The sequence below is a fragment of the Cebus imitator genome, unplaced genomic scaffold, assembly GCF_001604975.1.
Source record: "Cebus imitator isolate Cc_AM_T3 unplaced genomic scaffold, Cebus_imitator-1.0 Scaffold129, whole genome shotgun sequence".
NCBI lineage: Eukaryota > Metazoa > Chordata > Mammalia > Primates > Cebidae > Cebus > Cebus imitator.
In genome coordinates this window covers 2,824,505-2,842,372 of record NW_016107444.1, presented here as the reverse complement: position 1 = coordinate 2,842,372, position 17,868 = coordinate 2,824,505, and the positions used below count along the sequence as shown (strand labels likewise).

The following is a 17,868-nucleotide window of genomic DNA, read 5'->3' as shown; positions in this document are numbered from 1 at the left end:
TCCGTCTCAAAAAAAAAAAAAAAAAAAAAAAATCCTTCCGGGCCTGCAGAAGCTCCCAGTACAAGTTAATTACACCTGCCGCGCCCGGCCTCCTCCCTTCCCTGGCTTCTAGACCTCCATTAGGAAAAGAAAACACCGGAGGAGCTAAGCCCCACCCCCCTGCCGGCAATCTTCCCTCTTCCCGCCTCTCACCTGTTACGCCTGCGCAGTTTGCTCAGTTTGAACCCCCTGTCAATCCGCCCCCCCAGCCCCTGGGTAGCCATCAGGGCGCAGGCGCAGCTCCGCCCTCTCACGCCCCTGTCTGGTTGGGCCCACCCCCTGGGTCTAGCACCGCCTCTTCCGCGTTCTCGGAGGAGCGATCTGCAGGTAGGGGTGCGCGCAACCGCTCCCCGGCTGGAGGCGGCGAAGGTAAAAGAGACAGCGAGGTATTCCTCTGAGCTAAATGGGGCTGGGGTCTGTGAGTGAGCCCGTGCGCCCGGAAGGGGGCAGTCAGGGCCTTCACGGCGGCAGAGGTCACAACCTGATTCAGCTGCGAAGGGACAACCGAAGGGGACGCTTTTCAGGACTGTCCCGAGGGCTCCCTCTGCGACCTGTCAGGGCACCGCCTGTGCCTGGGGGTCAGGGCGCGACCGGTGTCGAGACAGCGTTTACTCTGGCCCGTTTGAGACTCAGTCTCTCCCAGGAATCCGGACCGAGGCTATGGCTGGACGCAGGGCTCAGGTAGTCCAGTGCCATGAATAGTTTTGAACGTGAGGAATTTGTGAAATCTGTGTACTGCGTTATGTTTAAGTTAACTGTTTTCATTTATTTTCAGTATTGAAAGGCTCCTGCCTGTGTGGGTGGCTGTCCACAGGGAAAGGTATTAATAGTGTCTTCCCAGAGAGCTCCTGTCAGTGGCAGATCAAGGCAGGCAGGCTCACAGGAATGAAGTGTTGTTAGAGGTGCTCAACTTTAGGCTCAGGGAGTCCTGTGTTCAGATCTCATCTCTTCCACCTCTTAGCTGTGTGTCCTGGGGCAAGTCCGCTTCCCATCACAGAGCTTCACTTTCTTCCCTATGAAATGGGCATAACAGGGTCATTGTGAAGGTTGAGTAGGATTATATGGAAGTCACCTAGTATGGTGCCTGTCCTGTAACATGTGCTGAATATGTGGAAGCTGTGATTTCTAGGAGGTAGGTCATTTTGGATTGGGGTACTTTAGAAAGGCTCTGAGAGAAGTGTTGATGTGACCTGAGCCTTGAAGCCTCAGTAGGATTTACAGGTGGAACTGACCTTGCAGAATGGGAAGGGCACCACTGCCCGTGTGCCGCCTGGCATGCTGGACAGTAGTTGTAGTGTCTCACTGGATCCCCACCCATCAGCCAGGTGCTTTCAACCCACTCTTCTTAGCTTCAGCACTTCATTGGAGGGCTGGGCTGGAAGTGGTATGAAGAGGAAATCCAGGGTTGGGTTTTATATGGAAATGAGCCAGCCAAAGACTTTGGTGTCCCCTGTGCCCATCTGCCCCCACCTCAGCTCTTCTCTCTCTCTAATCCACAGAGTTGGCTAGGAGTCCTGTTACTCTAGTATTTTGCAGATACTGACAGCTGTTGGGGCTGGCAACTGAGATCGCATGAAGCCAAGCCATGGGAGAGGGAAGCTCTGTGAACAGGAGCTGTTGGAGACCAGCACATGTGGTCTCCTGTGATGTGGTCCCATAGTAATTTAATTACTTTGTTCCTTTTGCATCCTCTTCATGGGTGTCCCTGTGCTCTTCCTGAGACACTGCTCAGAAACCTTGGTGGGCTGCATTGCCTACTATGTAAAGCAGGGATGTCCAATCTTTTGGTTTCCCTGAGCCACATTAGAAGAAGAATTGTCTTCAGCCACACATAAAATACACTAACACTATAGCTGATGAGCTTTTTAAAAAATTGCAAAAAGATCTCAGTGTTTTAAGTATGTTTGTATTGGGCCACATTCAAAGCCATCCAAGGCCACAAGTTGGACAAGCGTGGTGTAGAGTTTGGACTCCAGCCTCAGACAAGTTCCTCCACAATCTCTTCTCAAACCTCTCTCCTGCCGTGTTTCCCTTGATTTTTCCAAACCTACACCCTGTGGTCCAGTCAAAATAAACTAGTTGTCTCTGTTTCTCTTTTTTTTTTTTGAGATGGAGTCTCACTCTGTCACCCAGGCTGGAGTTCAGTGGCGTGATCTTGGCTCACTGCTGTAACCTCTGCCTCCCAGGTTCAAGTGATTCTCCTGCCTCAGCCTCCTGAGTATCTGGGATTACAGGCATGAGTCACCACACCATCTAATTTCTGTATTTTTAGTAGAGACAGGGTCTCACCATGTTGACCAGGCTGATCCTGAACTCCTGACCTCAGGTGATCCACCCACCTCAGCCTCACACAGTGCTGGGATTACAGGTGTGAGCCACCATGCCCCGCCAAGTCTCTGTTTCTTAAACGCTCCCTGCTTGTTCCTGTTCAAGCCTTTGCTTATATTCCCCCTTCCTTCTGGATTTCTTTCCTCCTTCTCATCTTTCAAGGCCCACGTCTCTGTAGTGAAGCTTTTCTGAGGCTTCTGCTGGATTAGTTGCTCCCCTTTCTGTCTTCTGTAGCAGAGGCTGACCCTCTAATATAGCTATCATTAGAGTCTGCCTAGGGGTACATACACCCCATATGTACTCTGAGTACATGGGTGGCAAGGAATCGTATCTGTTTCCTTCCTCCTCTGTCCAGCACAGGGCCAGTACACAGTAGGCTTTTGCAGTATTTGTGGTTAAATGAGTCAGTGACATTTTTTATTTACTAGCTTTGGCCTTGTTTTATGAGCTGCCAGGTTCACAATGGGACTTTGTGTTTTTCCTCCTCTTTGTGCCTAAGGAGGGCCCTAGTTTAGACTGATGCCCTAATTACAGGCATCAAAAGCAAGAAAGTACAAGAATTCTGGACAAGCAAGGAATCTTCATTAAAGCCATTGTTTTCAGGCTCTTGTCTTGCCTTGACTGTGAGTTTTGTTGGAAGGTAGGCATGCGTCTATACCCAGAGGTAATGCTCTGTTAGAGACCTGTGCTGGGTATATTAATAGTATACTTCAAACAGGGGAAAGCTCACAGGTGGTTTACTAATCAATCACTCTGCCCTTGGCCATGGGAAACAGTGGTCCCTCCCATCTGGGGACCAGCAGCTACAAATGCACATTTTCCCTTGCCAACAGCCTCAGCATGTGGAAGAGAAAGTTATTTCTTGATCATGGAAAAATATACATGGTTGAAGGTAGAATGAGCCTGGGAACCAACCATCTGGTTCTGCCACTTTCATTTTACAGATGGGGAAAGGACTTAAGATTACGTAAGGAGGCTGGGTGCAGTGGCTCAATCCCAGCACTTTGAGAGGCCGAGGCAGGCGGATTCATCTGAGATCAGGAGTTTGAGACCAGCCTGACCAACATTGTGAAACTTTCTCTCCACTAAAAATACAAAAATTAGCTGTGCGTGGTGGCAGGCACCTGTAATCCCAGCTACTTGACGCTGAGGCAGGAGAATCACTTGAACCCAGGAGGCAGAGGTTACAGTGTGCTGAGATCACATCATTGCACTCTAGCCTGAGTGATAAAGCAAGACTCTGTCTTACAAAAAAAGATTACACAAGGAATCAGTCAGTAGTGGAGATAGTTCTAGAAGTGAAATGACATGACTGTTTTTTTCCAGTCTACTACATCATTAATAGAACATCTAACATTTATTGCACACCTGCTGTGTTCCAGACACTGTTTTAAATGTTTTTAACTCTATGTTACAACTTGGAAAGTGAGGCAGATCATTCAGATCTATTTTCTGATTCCACAGCTCTGGGTTTTAGTATGGTTTTAATGGTAGTCACCTCCTACCCAGTGGGGTGGAACAGTTCTCCAAAGAGCTTGCTCCCAGATCTCTGTGAGTGAGAAATGTTGTCCCAGCGACGTCTCCCGGTATGCTGGAGAGAGATCCCAAGAGGAGTCCAGAGTGTGCTGGAAGAATGGATGAAGGACTGAAAGAAGTCCACATGAGTATTAGTGGATCTTAGTTTATGAATATTCATGGACTTTAAAAATTGCCTATTTATCAAGTTAGGCAGTACATGCATAGTTTTAGAATGAACTCAGGCCAGGATCTTTCTGTAAAGATTCCCAGTTTAGGATGGAAAGATTCAATTCGGTGAGTACATATTGAGCTCTTGCTATGTACAAGACCCAGGTATTGAGAAATATACACAGAGGAAAACAACACATTTCCTGCCCTCCTATCAGTAATTGTCTTCTCAGAACCTCCTCCTTCCAGTGTAGTTGGGAAGATAGATAAGTACATAAATAACTGAAATCAGACTGACTATGGTAAATGTAGTAAGGGATATAAACAGAGTGGGAGTTTGGGAGAAGGAGAAATCAATCCCAGCATGGCCAGAGGATTCTGAAGGTGGAGAATTTATGCTGGGCCTTGGAGAGAGTTTATTCCTGGGAGAAGGAACAGCTTGAGCAACGGTTGAGAGGCAGAAATGGACAGGTGTAGGGGTGTAGGGGTGTGTGGGGGTGTGTGTTGTGGAAGGGAGAGGAGTTTGCGAGGAGGAGAAATAAGCCAAAGTGGCAGATTTGGGCTAAAATGTAGAGAGAGGAGAGAGGAGCAGAACACTAGCATTTACCAAGTGTCTCCTTTGCTTTGTGGCTTGCATTGTGCTAGATGCTTTACATACTATAATTTATTTAATCCTATAATGTAGGCCTATTTATATTCAATCTAAAGATGAAGAAACCAGACCTCAGAAAGATTAAAGTGACTTCCACAAGGTTGGGTAGTTAGTAAGGGCACAGCTTGCTTCAAAGTTAGCAGTGCTGGGTTCCAATTCCCATGTTCTTTTCCTTATGCTGCAAGGCTCCGAATGCCATGACTGGGGCTTTGTTTTCTCTGGCAGCAGGATGGAGGTTAGACTGGGGCAAAGACAGTCCCAGAATGGGGACATCAATGAAGAGGCTTCAATGGTGAATCACTGGCCTAGTTTGGAAGCTGCATGGACTAGGTTTGCTTGATAGGTTTAATAGGTGAGCATTTTGGCAGCCCCCACAGTGCCATAAATCAGAGCATTGCCATCGTTAGCTAGTAGAATCTTAGCACCAGTTTACAGAGGCTGCAGGACCCTTGTATTTCAGGCATGGGTTCTGAGGGGAGATTGACAGTTCATTACAAAAGGATCTATCTGGGGAGGCAGCCCATTTAGCATATCCTGTCCCTTCATTTTCTCACCCTCAGATTCAACCAGAGTCTGTAAATAGGAAAGAGCACTGAACTTGGGGTCCAGAGGCTGGCATTCAAGTCCTGCGTCTGCTCATTGTCACCCGAGAGACCTCAATCTGTTTCTTTTCTTTGTATTTGCTGTCAGTTTATTCCCTCCTGTGGCGGTTCACAGAGAGGCTGGGTTGCTTTCCAGAGCTGTGGTTGATCTGGGGAAGCCATGTCAGAAGCTGGAATAAGAGTTACTAGTCATTGAGTGCCTACTGTATGCCAGGCACTGGTGCCATGAGCTCCATATACATTAGCTCACTTAATTCCCATGACAACTCTGTGATGTGGGTGTTAGTGCCCCCATTTTATAGATGATGATTAATCACGGGAGTATTTTGGTTCAGTTCTCAGGCCTCAACTCTTGCTAATGTCCTAGCTTGGGACAGTATGAGGAAGAGCTGAGAATATGAACCGGATTCAGAGAGACTAGAGTTTATATGCCAGCCTCTCATCCTTATAGGGAGACAGTAGTTAGGTATATGGACTCTAGGGTCAGACTGCCTAGGTTTGAGTCCTGGCCCTGTCACTTGCTAGCTGTGTGACTTGGGCAAGTTGATTTAAGCTTCCTGAGCTTCCGTTTCTTCATCTGTACAATGAGAATACAAATATTACTTACCTCATGGGGTTGTTATGAGAATTGAGATGTAACAGCATAGTGCCCAGCACATAGTAGGTGCTCAATAAATGTGAGCTTTAGTAGTAATAATAACAATTATATTAATGCCCAGTTCGGTGCTGTTTTGTATAGAAAGTATATTTATTAGAGCCGTTTTCCCTTCCCTGGCATTGTTACCTTCTCTTTTTTCCATTGCCCTATCAGGAAACTTTGAAATACTAGATTGTTCCAGCACAGGGTTGCAATGCATAACATGGCAGAAACAGCCTGTAGGAAATGGGTCAATAAAAAGTCAGTGGCTCCTTAGAAAATCTTACCTGACTTGTGTTTTCACCCACCTCTCTCCACAGTGAACAGGAACAGAGCAGAATATGTATTCCTGTTTGCACAGCCTTCAACAAGAGTGCCGGTTAAGACCGTCCAACTCACTTGCCGAAAGTGCGGTAGCAGTATTCCTGGAAAAGCAGTGCCTGACTTGGTTCCTTCTGTCCAGCTTGAACCCCTCGGGCCTTAACTTAAGCCATTTCTTCTTGTTCCATTTTCCATGAATATGGAAAAGTTTCTTCTGATTCTAAAGGGAGAATGAGATCAAGATTTTCTCATGAGAACCTTTTCTGCACTTAAAGCCGGAATCCAGTTAGGCCTCGTCTTCTCTTCTCCCAGCTAAACAGCCTTGGTCTCTTTTACCTCACTCTTAAAACCTATTTTCCATTGCTTGGATCACATTGGTCATGCCTCTTTTCTTTCTCTTGGTTTTTCTGCTTCCTGGCAGTAACCCAAACTGTACTTGGTCTTCTAATAAGAGTCCAGCTAAAACAGCTTAAGGGAAGAATAACTTCAGCTGTTTCCATCTATTCATTAACAGTTATTAAGTGGTTGCCCCTAGCTTCTGCTAGGTCGAGGGGACCCAGAGATGAAGCAGACATAGTCTCTACTCTGTCCCTAGCTCACAGTCTAGGGGAAGATGTGTAATGAAATGTTACAGGTGATTTAATTGTGCACAAGTGTGGGAAGCTGAGAATGGTTAAAGCAATCAGGTAGAAATACAGTCCCTTTTGACTAGACTGCAGGTTAAGAGTCCCCTGGAGGGGTGGCAAGACACAGTGCAAGAGTGGTGGTCTGGGCCGGGATGATGGAGGCCCTGAGTGACAGCACAGAAGCGTGGTTACTACAGAGGCAGCGGACACCCATGAGAGATTTTGGAGCAAGGAAGTTACAGGGTGAGATCTGGCTTTTTGGACCAAGGGTAGTTACCATAAACCCTAATCTTACCTGTGCCCCACTGATGTGTTCTGTCTTGAAAGTAATGTGAGGGATCTTTTGTTTGTATACATGGTGATTTTTTTTTTTTTTTTTTTTTTTTTTTTTTTTTTTTTTTTTTTTTTTTTTTTTTTTTTTTTCTTTAAAACTTCTATAGAAAGTCTAGTTCTTAAGCACTGGAGAAATTTCATTCCCAGTACAGCAAGAAATTCATGAAGAATTGAGAGAGAATTGGGTGCCTCACCAGGCCCAGCCTTCTTAAGACTCAGCCGCAGGCCGATCTGTGTAGGTTTGATCTGGCCATGGTCGCCCTTCCCCACCCCAGCAGGAGGTTCAGGAGTGAGGAGAGGGCTCCAGGGTCCATCTGGGTAGTTGGTAAAGAATGCTAAGGATCTTTAAGCACTGTGAGAGTCAGAAGTTTATTTTTGAGGAGGAAAAAAGAACCAAAGGAATTTTAAATGGTGCTAAATGGTGCCAGAAGGAATCAGGGCTAACCAGGCACTTAGAATCCTGTGGCATGTATCTGAAAACCTCCAAATTCTCTTTCTGCCTTTGTATTTGCTGTCGGTTTATTCCCTCCTGTGGCCCCTTGTGGTTCACGGAGCGGTTGGGCTGCTTTCCAGAGCTGCAGTTGGTCTGGGGAACTCTTATTCCAGAAGCTAGAATAAGAGTTACTAGTTATTGAGTGCCTACTGTATGCCAGACTCTGGTGCCATGAACTCCGTATACATTAGCTCACTGAATTCCCATGACAACTCTGTGATGTGGGTGTTAGTGCCCCCATTTTATAGATGGTGGTAATAAAGCTCAGAGAGGTTAAATTTTATGACCAAGTCTGCCCGGCTGGTAGATGGTAGGGCCAAAACTGGAATCTAGAACCTAATGCCCAAAAGCCCTGTGCTTTCTACTTCCCCAGCCTAGCATGGCTCCACATGGCAAAATAACAGAAAATCCATAAGAAAGTCTGAGATTTTTTTCTACTATAGGTGAAGGGTTGGCAAACTATGGCCCACAGGCCATATCTGACTGACTACCTGTTTTTATGTGCATGCAAACAAAAAGTAAACATTTTTACATTGTTGGGGAGAAATCAGGAAAAGATCAATATTTTATGACACATGAAAATCATATGAAATTCAGATTTCAGTGTCTAAAAATAAAGTTTTATTGACATATAGCTACAGTCATTTATTTACTTAATGTCTGTGGCTGATTTCTCTCTACAAATGCAAAAGTGAGTCATAACAAAGACTATGTGACATACAAAGCTTAAAACATTTACCATCTTGCACTTTACAGAGAAAAATTGCCACCTCCTACCATAGGTAACAAGAAGGGACCAGTTGGGGTATAAACCTATGACAAGACTAAAGACAGAATATAAGTTCAAGGCCATGTGCGGTGGCTCACGCCTGTAATCCCAACACTTTGGAAGGCTGAAACAGGCAAATCATTTGAGCTCAGGAGTTGGAGACCAACCTGGGCAACATGGCAAGACCCTGTGTCTACAAAATATACAAAAATTAGACAGGCATGGTGGCTCATGTCGGTAGTCTCAGCTACTTGGGAGGCTGAGATGGGAGGATCACTTGAGCCTGGCAGGTGGAGGCTACAGTGAGCGAAGATCATGCCACTGCACTCCAGCCTGGCTAATAGAGCCAGACCCTGTCATTCAAAGGTGTTCAAGGCTGTCCCTGGAAGTGTGATAGTGGAAGTGAAGAGAGAGAGCATACCCTGTTTCCTTGGGCCCTGGAAATAGTTTCACTGGGCTTCAGATTTGTTTAGGAATAAAAAGCGTAGCAGGAAGGACTGACCAATGTGCTAACATCTCTATTGGACAGTAAAGAGACATTTGTGTATGAAGTAATTCATTCAGATTTACTAGAGCCCTTTTTGTGCCAGATACTGTGTTAAATGCTGGTAATGCAAAGATAAAAAAGATATATGCTTGCCTTTGAGGAGCTGTTGGCCTAGCGGGAGTGCCACATGTGCATGTGTGTAACCTGCTGGAAGTGTTATCACAGTATGTATACTGTAGGTTCTGTTGAATGCTGCATTAAATAGAAGCAAAGACGACCGCTTCCAGTCAGGTGTGATGGCTCATGCCGGTAATCCCAGCACTATGGGAGGCTGAGATGGGAAGACTGCTTTAGCCCAGGAGTTCAAGACCAGCCTGGGCAACATGGCGAGACCCCAACTCTACAAAAAATAAAAAAATTGACTAGGTGTGGTGGTGGTATGTGCCTGTAGTCCCAGCTACTCAGGAGGCTATGGTGGGAGGGTCGTTTGAGGTCAAGGCTATAGTGAGCCAAGATCATGCCACTGCACTCCAGCCTGGGCAACAGAGTGAGATCCTATCCCCCTGTTCCCCACCTCCACCAAAAAATGGAGTTATGCTTCCATAACTTGCTGGACTATTCTCAGTAACTTGCAGTGGGTCTTGAAGAATAAATAGGAGTTATTTTTCCAGGAGCTCTTTTCCAGGAGTTATTTTTCCACACATCAGACCAAAGGAAAGCCTGCCAGTGTGAGCATTTGACACTGACGAGAATGAAGGAGAAAGAGACATTAGAAATGATTTGAAGGTTCTGTGGCTAGGTAGCTGGCAGGATGACGTGATCTGAGAGGGAAGAAGAGAAATCGGAGGAAGGAGGCAGTAGGTGGGGGTTGGGAACAAGTCCCATTTGGGACATGTGGTTTTCGATAATGGTGAAATACACCCAACTTCCAGTTAGAAAGCTTTTTAGAAATTTTGGCATAAAGGCCCAGAATTCAGATTTAAACTGCATTTTCAGAGCTTTTCCACTGGGAAAAAGGGAAATGCATATTTATTTCATAGAGAAGTTGACAGAGCAATTTTGACATGTGATAGCTGGATTTGTGGTATATAACAGTAAACATAGAGAAAATGAAGTCATCAGACTGAAAAATAGCAATAATTATGTATTCAACACAAAACCTTGTTCTCATTCATGCCACCTGCTGCTCTCAGCGTTTACTTTATCTTTTGAGCTCTGTTACCTCTTGCCTGTGAGACTTGGACTTGACCACTAAATGAGAGAGCCAGAGGTCATTTCTCTAAATATGTGGGTAGTAGAGGAGTGCCTTGCTCTGTCATCCAGGCTGGAGTGCAGTGGCATGATCTTGGCTTATTGCAGCCTGGACCTCCTGGGCTCAAGCAATCCTCCTGCCTCAGCCTCCCGAGCCAGGTGTGGTAGCAAGCTACAAGTGCATGGCACCACGCCTGGCTAATTTTAGTATTTTTGTAGGGATGGGTTTCACCATGTTGCCCAGGCTGGTCTTGAATTCCAGAGCTAGGTCAGTCCACCTGCCTCAGCCTCCCAAAATGCTGGGATTACAGGCATGAGCCACCACGCCTGGTCTGTGAACTTTTCCCTTTGGCCTGAGACTTCTCAGAGCAGAGATGTCCATCTCTATCATCTAAGTCCAGTTATATCTTTTTGGGTCTGGAATTCCATAATGGAAACAGAATCTGAAAAATTTAACTCAGACCTTTGTTAAATCTTCCAATGCTTAATGGCAGTGAGGATAGAGAGGACTTAGAAACTGCCCCTTCCCAAATAATCATTGTTCATAATTTGGCCAGGCCGGGCAACATAACAAGACTCTGTCTCTACAGAAAATTAAATTTAAATGTCTGATTTTAAAGACAGGAAATCTGTGATTGCTGTGTGTATATCTGCTTAGTGGGGTAACTCATAGGTTCGGGGCACATTCAGATTGATCTTTATCTTCTCTGGTCCTTTTAAAAAAGTCAGCATTTTGATTTCCTTTCTGTTTCTGCTTTTTCAAAGTTTACTTGTCAGAGGGCAATGGAGAACTGAAGATTGCTGGCCACGTACAAAGACCATTGAGACACTTTGTGTAGCTGGAAGACACCAACTCCCTGACAGGGGCTTTATTTCATTTGGGATTTCAAGTTTACGGAGGATATCTTCCAAAAAGTTGGAAAAACCTATAGGTAAAATTGGGAGTACATTTTAGTTATCCTTTTAGATTACTTCAAATTGAAATGGTCTGATACGTCCAGAGGAAGGGGCAGGTAAGAGACCATCTAACAGATCATGGTTCTCAGCACTTAGTTGGGCAGCTGGGATGAGCGGAGCTGCCCTGGCATGTCTCAAATAATGCTTGGTAAGAGGAACACATTTCTACAGAATGACACGGCAGAGGATCATAAGGAAAACCTATGGTAACTAAAACATATTTATTTACTTTTTTTTTTTTTTTTTTGAGACAGAGTTCCGCTCTGTCGCCCAGGCTGGAGTGCAGTGGTACAGTCTCGGCTCACTGCAGCCTCTGCCTCCCGGGTTCAAGCGATTCTCCTGCCTCAACTTCCTGAGTAGCTCGGATTCCAGGCGTGCACCACCACACCCAGCTAATTTTTGTGTTTTTAGTAGAGACAGGGTTTCACCATGTTGGCCAGGCTGATCTCAAACTCCTGACCCTCAGGTGATCTGCCTGCTTCAGCCTCTTCAAGTGCTGGGATTACAGGCATGAGCCACCATGCCTGGTCAGATCATTTAATTGTGAAATTAAAACAACTACGTCATAACAAAACAAGATAAAATACAACAGAAGTATATGAAGCCCCTGCTCTGCCTGCCTCCATACTAGACAGTGGAGATAGAGAAGAATTAGACACTGTCCCTCCCCAAATAACCATTGCTAATAATGTGGCCAGCCTGGCCAACACAGCAAGACTGTCTCTACAAAGAATTTTAAAAGTGGCCAGGTATGGTGGTACATGCCTGTAGTCCCAGCTACTTGGGAGGCTAGGGCAAGAGGATTGCTTGAACCTGGGAGGCGGAGGCTGCAGTGAGCTGAGATTGTGCCACTGCACTCCAGCCTGGGTGACAGAGCAAGACCCTATCTCAAAAAATAGTAATAATTTGGGCCGGGTGCAGTGGCTTACGCCTGTAATCTCAGCACTTTGGGAGGCTGAGGTGGGTGGATCACCTGAGGTCGGGAGTTTGAGACCAGCCTGACCAACATGGAGAAACCCCACCTCTACTATAAATACAAAATTAGCCTGGCATGGTGGTGCGTGCCTGTAATCCCAGCTACTTGGGAGGCTGAGGCAGGAGAATCACTTGAACCTGGGAGGCGGAGGTTGTGGTGAGCCAAGATCGTGCCACTGTACTCCAGCCTGGGCAACAAGAGCGAAACTCTGTCTCCAAATAATAATAATAATTTGAGATGTATCTTTTCAGGATTTTTTTAAACTTCTATATATATATATATGATATATATGATGACATTTTGAAGTGTTCTGTGTTACACTGTCACCAGAGGTGTCACACTTGGGAGATTATGAATAATGCCTCATTTGTAGATTTGGGTCAGATGAGGGCTGAGTGACAGTGGTTTTAGCCTGGCCAGTGAGTTCTCATAGTCCCTGGCTGCTGTGTGTTCCCCTTCCTCATCTGAAGCTCCCTGGTGGTGCCATTGTCTTTCCCTGCTTCCCATCCCCAGCCAGCTCCCCTTCCTTAATTCTCCCCTTCTTTGATGGTCCTACTGTTCTTATGGTTCTTATTAACTTGGGTTAATAAATATGTAATCATAAGTATATGAGATCCGCCTCTGCCTGGCTGCATACTGGGCAGTGGGGATAGAAAGGAATCAGAACGTCCCTTCCTTCAAGGAGGGCAGTGGTTTTTGCCCCCTTCACCTTCTTCAGTAATTTGGTAGGACTAGGACCAGTGCTACCCCAATGGCTTCATTCCCTCATTCTGTTTCACACCTCACTTCCCCTTCCTTGCTGTCCCTGCTCTCCCTGTCTCAGTTGTAGGCCTTTCTTGCCCTGCCCCGGGCTGTTACATACAGCCTCTTTCAGCCCACACTCTCTCTCTAGCCTCCAGTTTGCTCTTCGCATCACAGTCAGTTCCATGGCACCCAGGCACAGCTCCAGGCATACCCAGTCCCTGCCCATCACCTGGGCCAGTGGTTTGCAGTGTACACTGCAGACCGTGGGGGTCCCCAAAACTCTTTCAGGAATCTGTGCAGTCAAAATGATTTTTGTAATAGTACTAAGATGCTGTCTGTTGTTGCAAAGCAACAATGGGTAAGACTATTGGTGCCTTGGTCAAGGTGGTGATGCTGAACTGTGCTATTAGCCTTTGTATTCTCCACTATGTTCTCTGAGCTTTTTGTTTTGCTTTCTCTCAGACTCCATCTGAGTGATGGAGTCTCACTTTGTCACCCAGGCTAGAGTACAGCGGCATGACCTTGGCACAATGCAACTTCCGCCTCCCGGGGTCAAGCAGTTCTCCTGCTTCAGCCTCCTGAGTAACTGAGATTAGAGACACCTCCCACCACTCCCAGCTAATTTTTGTATTTTTAGTAGAGATGGAGTTTTGCCATGTTGGCTAGGCTGGTCTCAAACTCCTGACCTCAGATTATCCACCTGCCTTCTCTTCCCAAAGTGCTGGGATCACAGGCATGAGCCACCACACCCGGCTTTGAATGTCCTTGATGAAGCAGCAAAAATGATCAGTTTTGTTGAATTCCAGTATTTTGTTAAATATTATAGTTTTCTTTAATATTCTGTGTAACAAAATAGAAATGCCCATAAAGCACTTCTGCAGCAAACCAAAGTATAGCACTTTTCTCAAGGAAAAGCACGTGTGGGATCCCTTGAACTGCAAGTGGAACTAGCCACTAGTTTCATTTTTCCATGAGACAATGACTGTGTTGGGTGCCTGGAAGGTAGACAGGGTCCAGGGGTTGGAGAGCCTTGTGGGCTGTGTTTGTGCTTGGGGGCCCAGAGTACAGCCCACCTTTGTCAGCTTTCTGCACGCTGCTCCCCATCCCCATCCAGTCCCTTCCTCCTACTTGCTCTTTCTTCAGCACATACTTCCTTCCCCCCTTCCATGTCCTCCTTCTTGTGGTTCCTTCCACAGGAGACGTAGTAACAGCTCTGAAGGCTGCTTGTGATCCCAGAATCAGAACAGAGGGAGAAGATGGAATGGAGTCGTGACCTTTTGCCTCTGGGACTCCCAGGCCCCCAGTCCTGTCTGAGGCCTGTGGGGGATCCCTTGCTGGCACCCTAGCAGGCCTCACCTGCCAGTTTCATTGCAGTGGTGCAAGACGCTGCCACCTGCATGCTGTGGCCCAGCCTCCCCTCCCATCAGACCCTTGGAGAAAGAATACCTTAGCCCCTTGCAGTCTCACTACAGACTGTCCTTTGATTAAGCTGACTTTACAAATGGCTTCTTTCTTCCGTCATGTGTTAAATCTGACTGGTGTCTGTTTGAGTGTCCCCTTTCCTTGTCCCCTGCATAGTAATGGTACCACGAAAACTAGGAACCCCTTGGTGAGATTATGATACCTCTCACTTCCCCCTATGTAACCAGGAAAGTTAAGCATGCTTCTTTCACTTCACCCATCTTCCTACATTTTTTCCTTCCTAGTTTCAGAAACAACTCTCCTCCAAGTTCTGTTTCCAAGGAAAGTCTTAACCATTTGTCCCTTCTGGCGTACCCTCTTTCATTGAAATCCATGCAGAATATACCAGGTACTCTATCTGTGTGTGTGTGTGAAGCCATAAAATCTAATATTGAGTGTGCGGCAGTGCTGGGAGGTATGCTTCTCGCACAGGAGGCTCCCTCAGCCCTGCCGTGGTAAAGACCAAGTATAAATTGTGGCTAACAGGGTTTTCTCGTTAGAGTCGTGTGCCTGAGTGTCCCCTGTGAATTGTAATGCCGCCAGCCCTCTTGCTGCTCCTCTGCTCTGCCTGCCTTTCGGCTGTTTTGCTTGTCCTCAGGCCCTCCAAAAGAGTGTGGACGGGGGAAGGAGAAAGAGCTGAAATCCAAATCTGTTTCCTCTGCACGGGGCTTGCGGTGCTGATGAGAAAATAGATGGGGACACGGGTTGCCACTAGACTGCACTCAAGGTCAGGGCAAGAGAGACTGTGATTCCTCCTCCTCAGCCTGCTGACCCCATGGCTGGCACCCCCTCCCTGAGCTCCTGAAGATGAGCGATGCTGTGTTTTATTTCTGTTGAATTTTTTATTATATTATACATTTGGGAAGCTTTTTTCCCTTAATTTACCTTGACAAGGGTGCGCGTTGAGGTGCTGATTTGTTTTTGTTGTTTGATGTTTTGAGACGGAATCTTGCTTTTTCGCCCAGGCTGGAGTGCAGTGGCATGACCTTGGCTCACTGTAACCTCCACCTCCCAGGTTCAAGCAGTTCTCCTGCCTCAGCCTCCCGAGTAGCTGGAACTACAGGCACCCGCCACCACGCCCAGCTAATTTTTGTATTTTTAGTAGAGACAGGTTTCACCATGTTGGCCAGGCTGGTCTTGAACTTCTGACCTCAAGTGATCTGCCTGCCTTGGCCTCCTGAAGTGCTGGGATTACAGACGTGAGCCACCATACTCAGCCAGATATTCTTTGGATTCATAAGGTGTTGCAGTCCCCAGATATATCTTGTGTTTGAAGCTGTTGACTAGAGTTATATTTTAAGATCCTCTGTGGATTTCTTTTATCTGTGTGTTTATCTGTTCTCCATTCTAAACTATAATTAAAAATGTGCTATCATCAGATCCCCAAAGTGGTTGGAAGAATGCGCCTAAATTGAGCTGTCAGACACTTGGCTGCATAACCGTGCTTTCTGGATTGTGGGGTTGAAGTGCCATCCTGTGTGCTTTCTCCTGATGGCTGTCATGTACTTGCCTCTGAGAACAGTGTATGGACCTGCATGGGCACTAATCAGTCTTCCTAGCAGACGTGCTGTTTCTCTGATCGTATGCAGCTGGATCCTCTGAGAAGAGAGTGGGCCTTTCCCCTCAATGGGCAAAGAGCCAGCTTCCATTTTAAAAGCTCAGAAAAAAAAAAAAAGAAAGAAAAATACCAACAACCCAGAGCCTGTGTTTATTGAAGGTTGGTCTAAAAGTCTCTCACGTCGTATGCCCCATCAGCACTCGAGTGCCTCTATTTCAGAAGGATGTAAAGGTTTAATCACCCTGGTGGGGATTTAGACCCAGAGACTTCAGAGAAATCTTATTATTTCTAACTGCAGGCAAAGAGTATTAAGGCTCCACTCTGGATCAGGGACATGACATGTTCTATAAGTAATTTATCTTTAACAGGGACAGGCCCATGCTAGAGTGTCTTAGAAACAGGATGGTGATTGGGCACTGGTTCACTGTTCCTCCTTTTCTCTTTCCCATCTCAGTGTCCTGCTTATTCTTTTCATCTGACCCTTTTCTGCCCAATCTGTGCAGTGTCTGAATGCCTGCCCCACAAATCCTCCTTTTAAGATGGGGAGCCAGGTGCTTGCCAATGGAGATAATAAGGTTTTTGCAATAAGTGACCTCATCCAGCAGCCTGGTGCAGACCTGTCAACTGCAGACTCCCGAATGGGTCCTACCTGCAGCCCTTCTGATGGAGGAGCTGTGGGAGGAGAGGATACCATAGGCTCCATGGGCACTCAGGTCTGTGCTCTTGGACATAAAGTAATTTGGGGCCATTTTGAATCCCAGCCCCAGCCCTATGGCTACCTTCACAGAGGCCATTTCCACTCCAGCCTTTTGTGCCCTGTGCACATCCATAGCAATGTTGCTGAGCCTATGACTCATCTGGATGGCCCACTCCCAACCCCCTTCTTGCCTAGCTCCCTCGGTTTTGCCTTTCTGGTCCTGAGGCTGGAGGATGTCACAGGTGGGGTTCTGCCTATGGAGTCATTGTTCTGTTTGAGGAATATGGTTTGACCAGTGGCAGATCTAAATCCATGTGCTAATGAGCTTGGTTACAGCAGGCTTCTGCTGCCCTCTTTTAATCTAGCCCGCCTGTCTGAGCTCCTTTCCACAGTTAATGATCTCCCATAATGGTTTTGCCTTTAGTTTTTCCTCCTAGGTCAAAACAAATCAATAGTCTTCACAGATACTTAAAAACCATCAGCGTAAAGCTCCTGGGTCCTCCCCCCACTACCTTTTTTTTTTTTTCCTTCTGGGTAAATTTACAGCTTGATCAGTACAGTGATGTTTCCCTTACATCTCCTCTTATCTCCCAGAGATGGGCAGCAGCGAACCCCTTCCCATCGAAGATGGTGACAGGAGGAAGAAGAAGAAGCGGAGGGCCCGGGCCGCTGACTCCTTGCCAGGAAAGTTTGAAGGTTGGTCACACAAATCCCCTACATCTGGGCCTGCAGCTTCCCCAGCATAGGAGGAGCATCCCGGCTGCAGGTCCAGATCACAGGATGCATCAAGTTAGAGCCAGCTGGTGGTTATCGTGTGGTAGGGAGATAAGATGGGGATGAGGGAGTTTACACAAGACATTACAGAAAGAGAGTGAGGATGGAAAAAGCTCTCAGATGATGCACTGGCTGCCTGTGAATGGCTCAGGTACCTTGTCAGAGAGCAGGGAGACCCATCTATCAGTGTTATTGCTTGGGGTCTCCCACCCTTTTTTCAGATGTGATTCTTCCCTCAGCTATTCCTGGAGGGGCTGCTGAGCGATAGAACCCTATAAGAGGAAGAGAGACACACCAAAGGCCGTGGCTGCAGATGAAACTTCAGTCTCCTACAAGCAGAGAATTTGTCTCTCAGATTACAGCTACTTATGCGTATGTGTTTGACTACATTTTTTATTATTAATTAAAAATTTTTTTTTTTTTTTTTTTTTTTTTTTAATATTTTTTTTTTTTTTTTTTTTTTTTTTTTTTTTTTTG

The 17,868-nt window shown here is 46.3% G+C and overlaps 1 protein-coding gene across 16 annotated transcripts in view; it reads left to right on the top strand.

Moving 5' to 3' along the window:
• Positions 1 to 290: 290 nt before the first annotated feature.
• Positions 291 to 17,868, top strand: part of MKNK1 (MAPK interacting serine/threonine kinase 1) — a 42,908-nt gene continuing 25,330 nt past the window's right edge. For 3 of the 16 annotated variants that reach the window (XM_017540910.2, XM_017540916.2, XM_017540906.2), the window contains exons 1-3: positions 316 to 408; positions 10,990 to 11,156; positions 17,212 to 17,313. In XM_017540910.2, coding sequence (XP_017396399.1) covers positions 17,245 to 17,313 — 69 coding nt within the window. In that variant the 5' untranslated portion in view covers positions 316 to 408; positions 10,990 to 11,156; positions 17,212 to 17,244. Of the gene's footprint in view, positions 426 to 10,989; positions 11,157 to 14,607; positions 14,712 to 15,446; positions 16,860 to 17,211; positions 17,314 to 17,868 lie in introns of those variants that run through there. The other 13 variants (XM_037742895.1, XM_017540904.2, XM_017540914.2 and 10 more) reach the window with 9 other exon arrangements.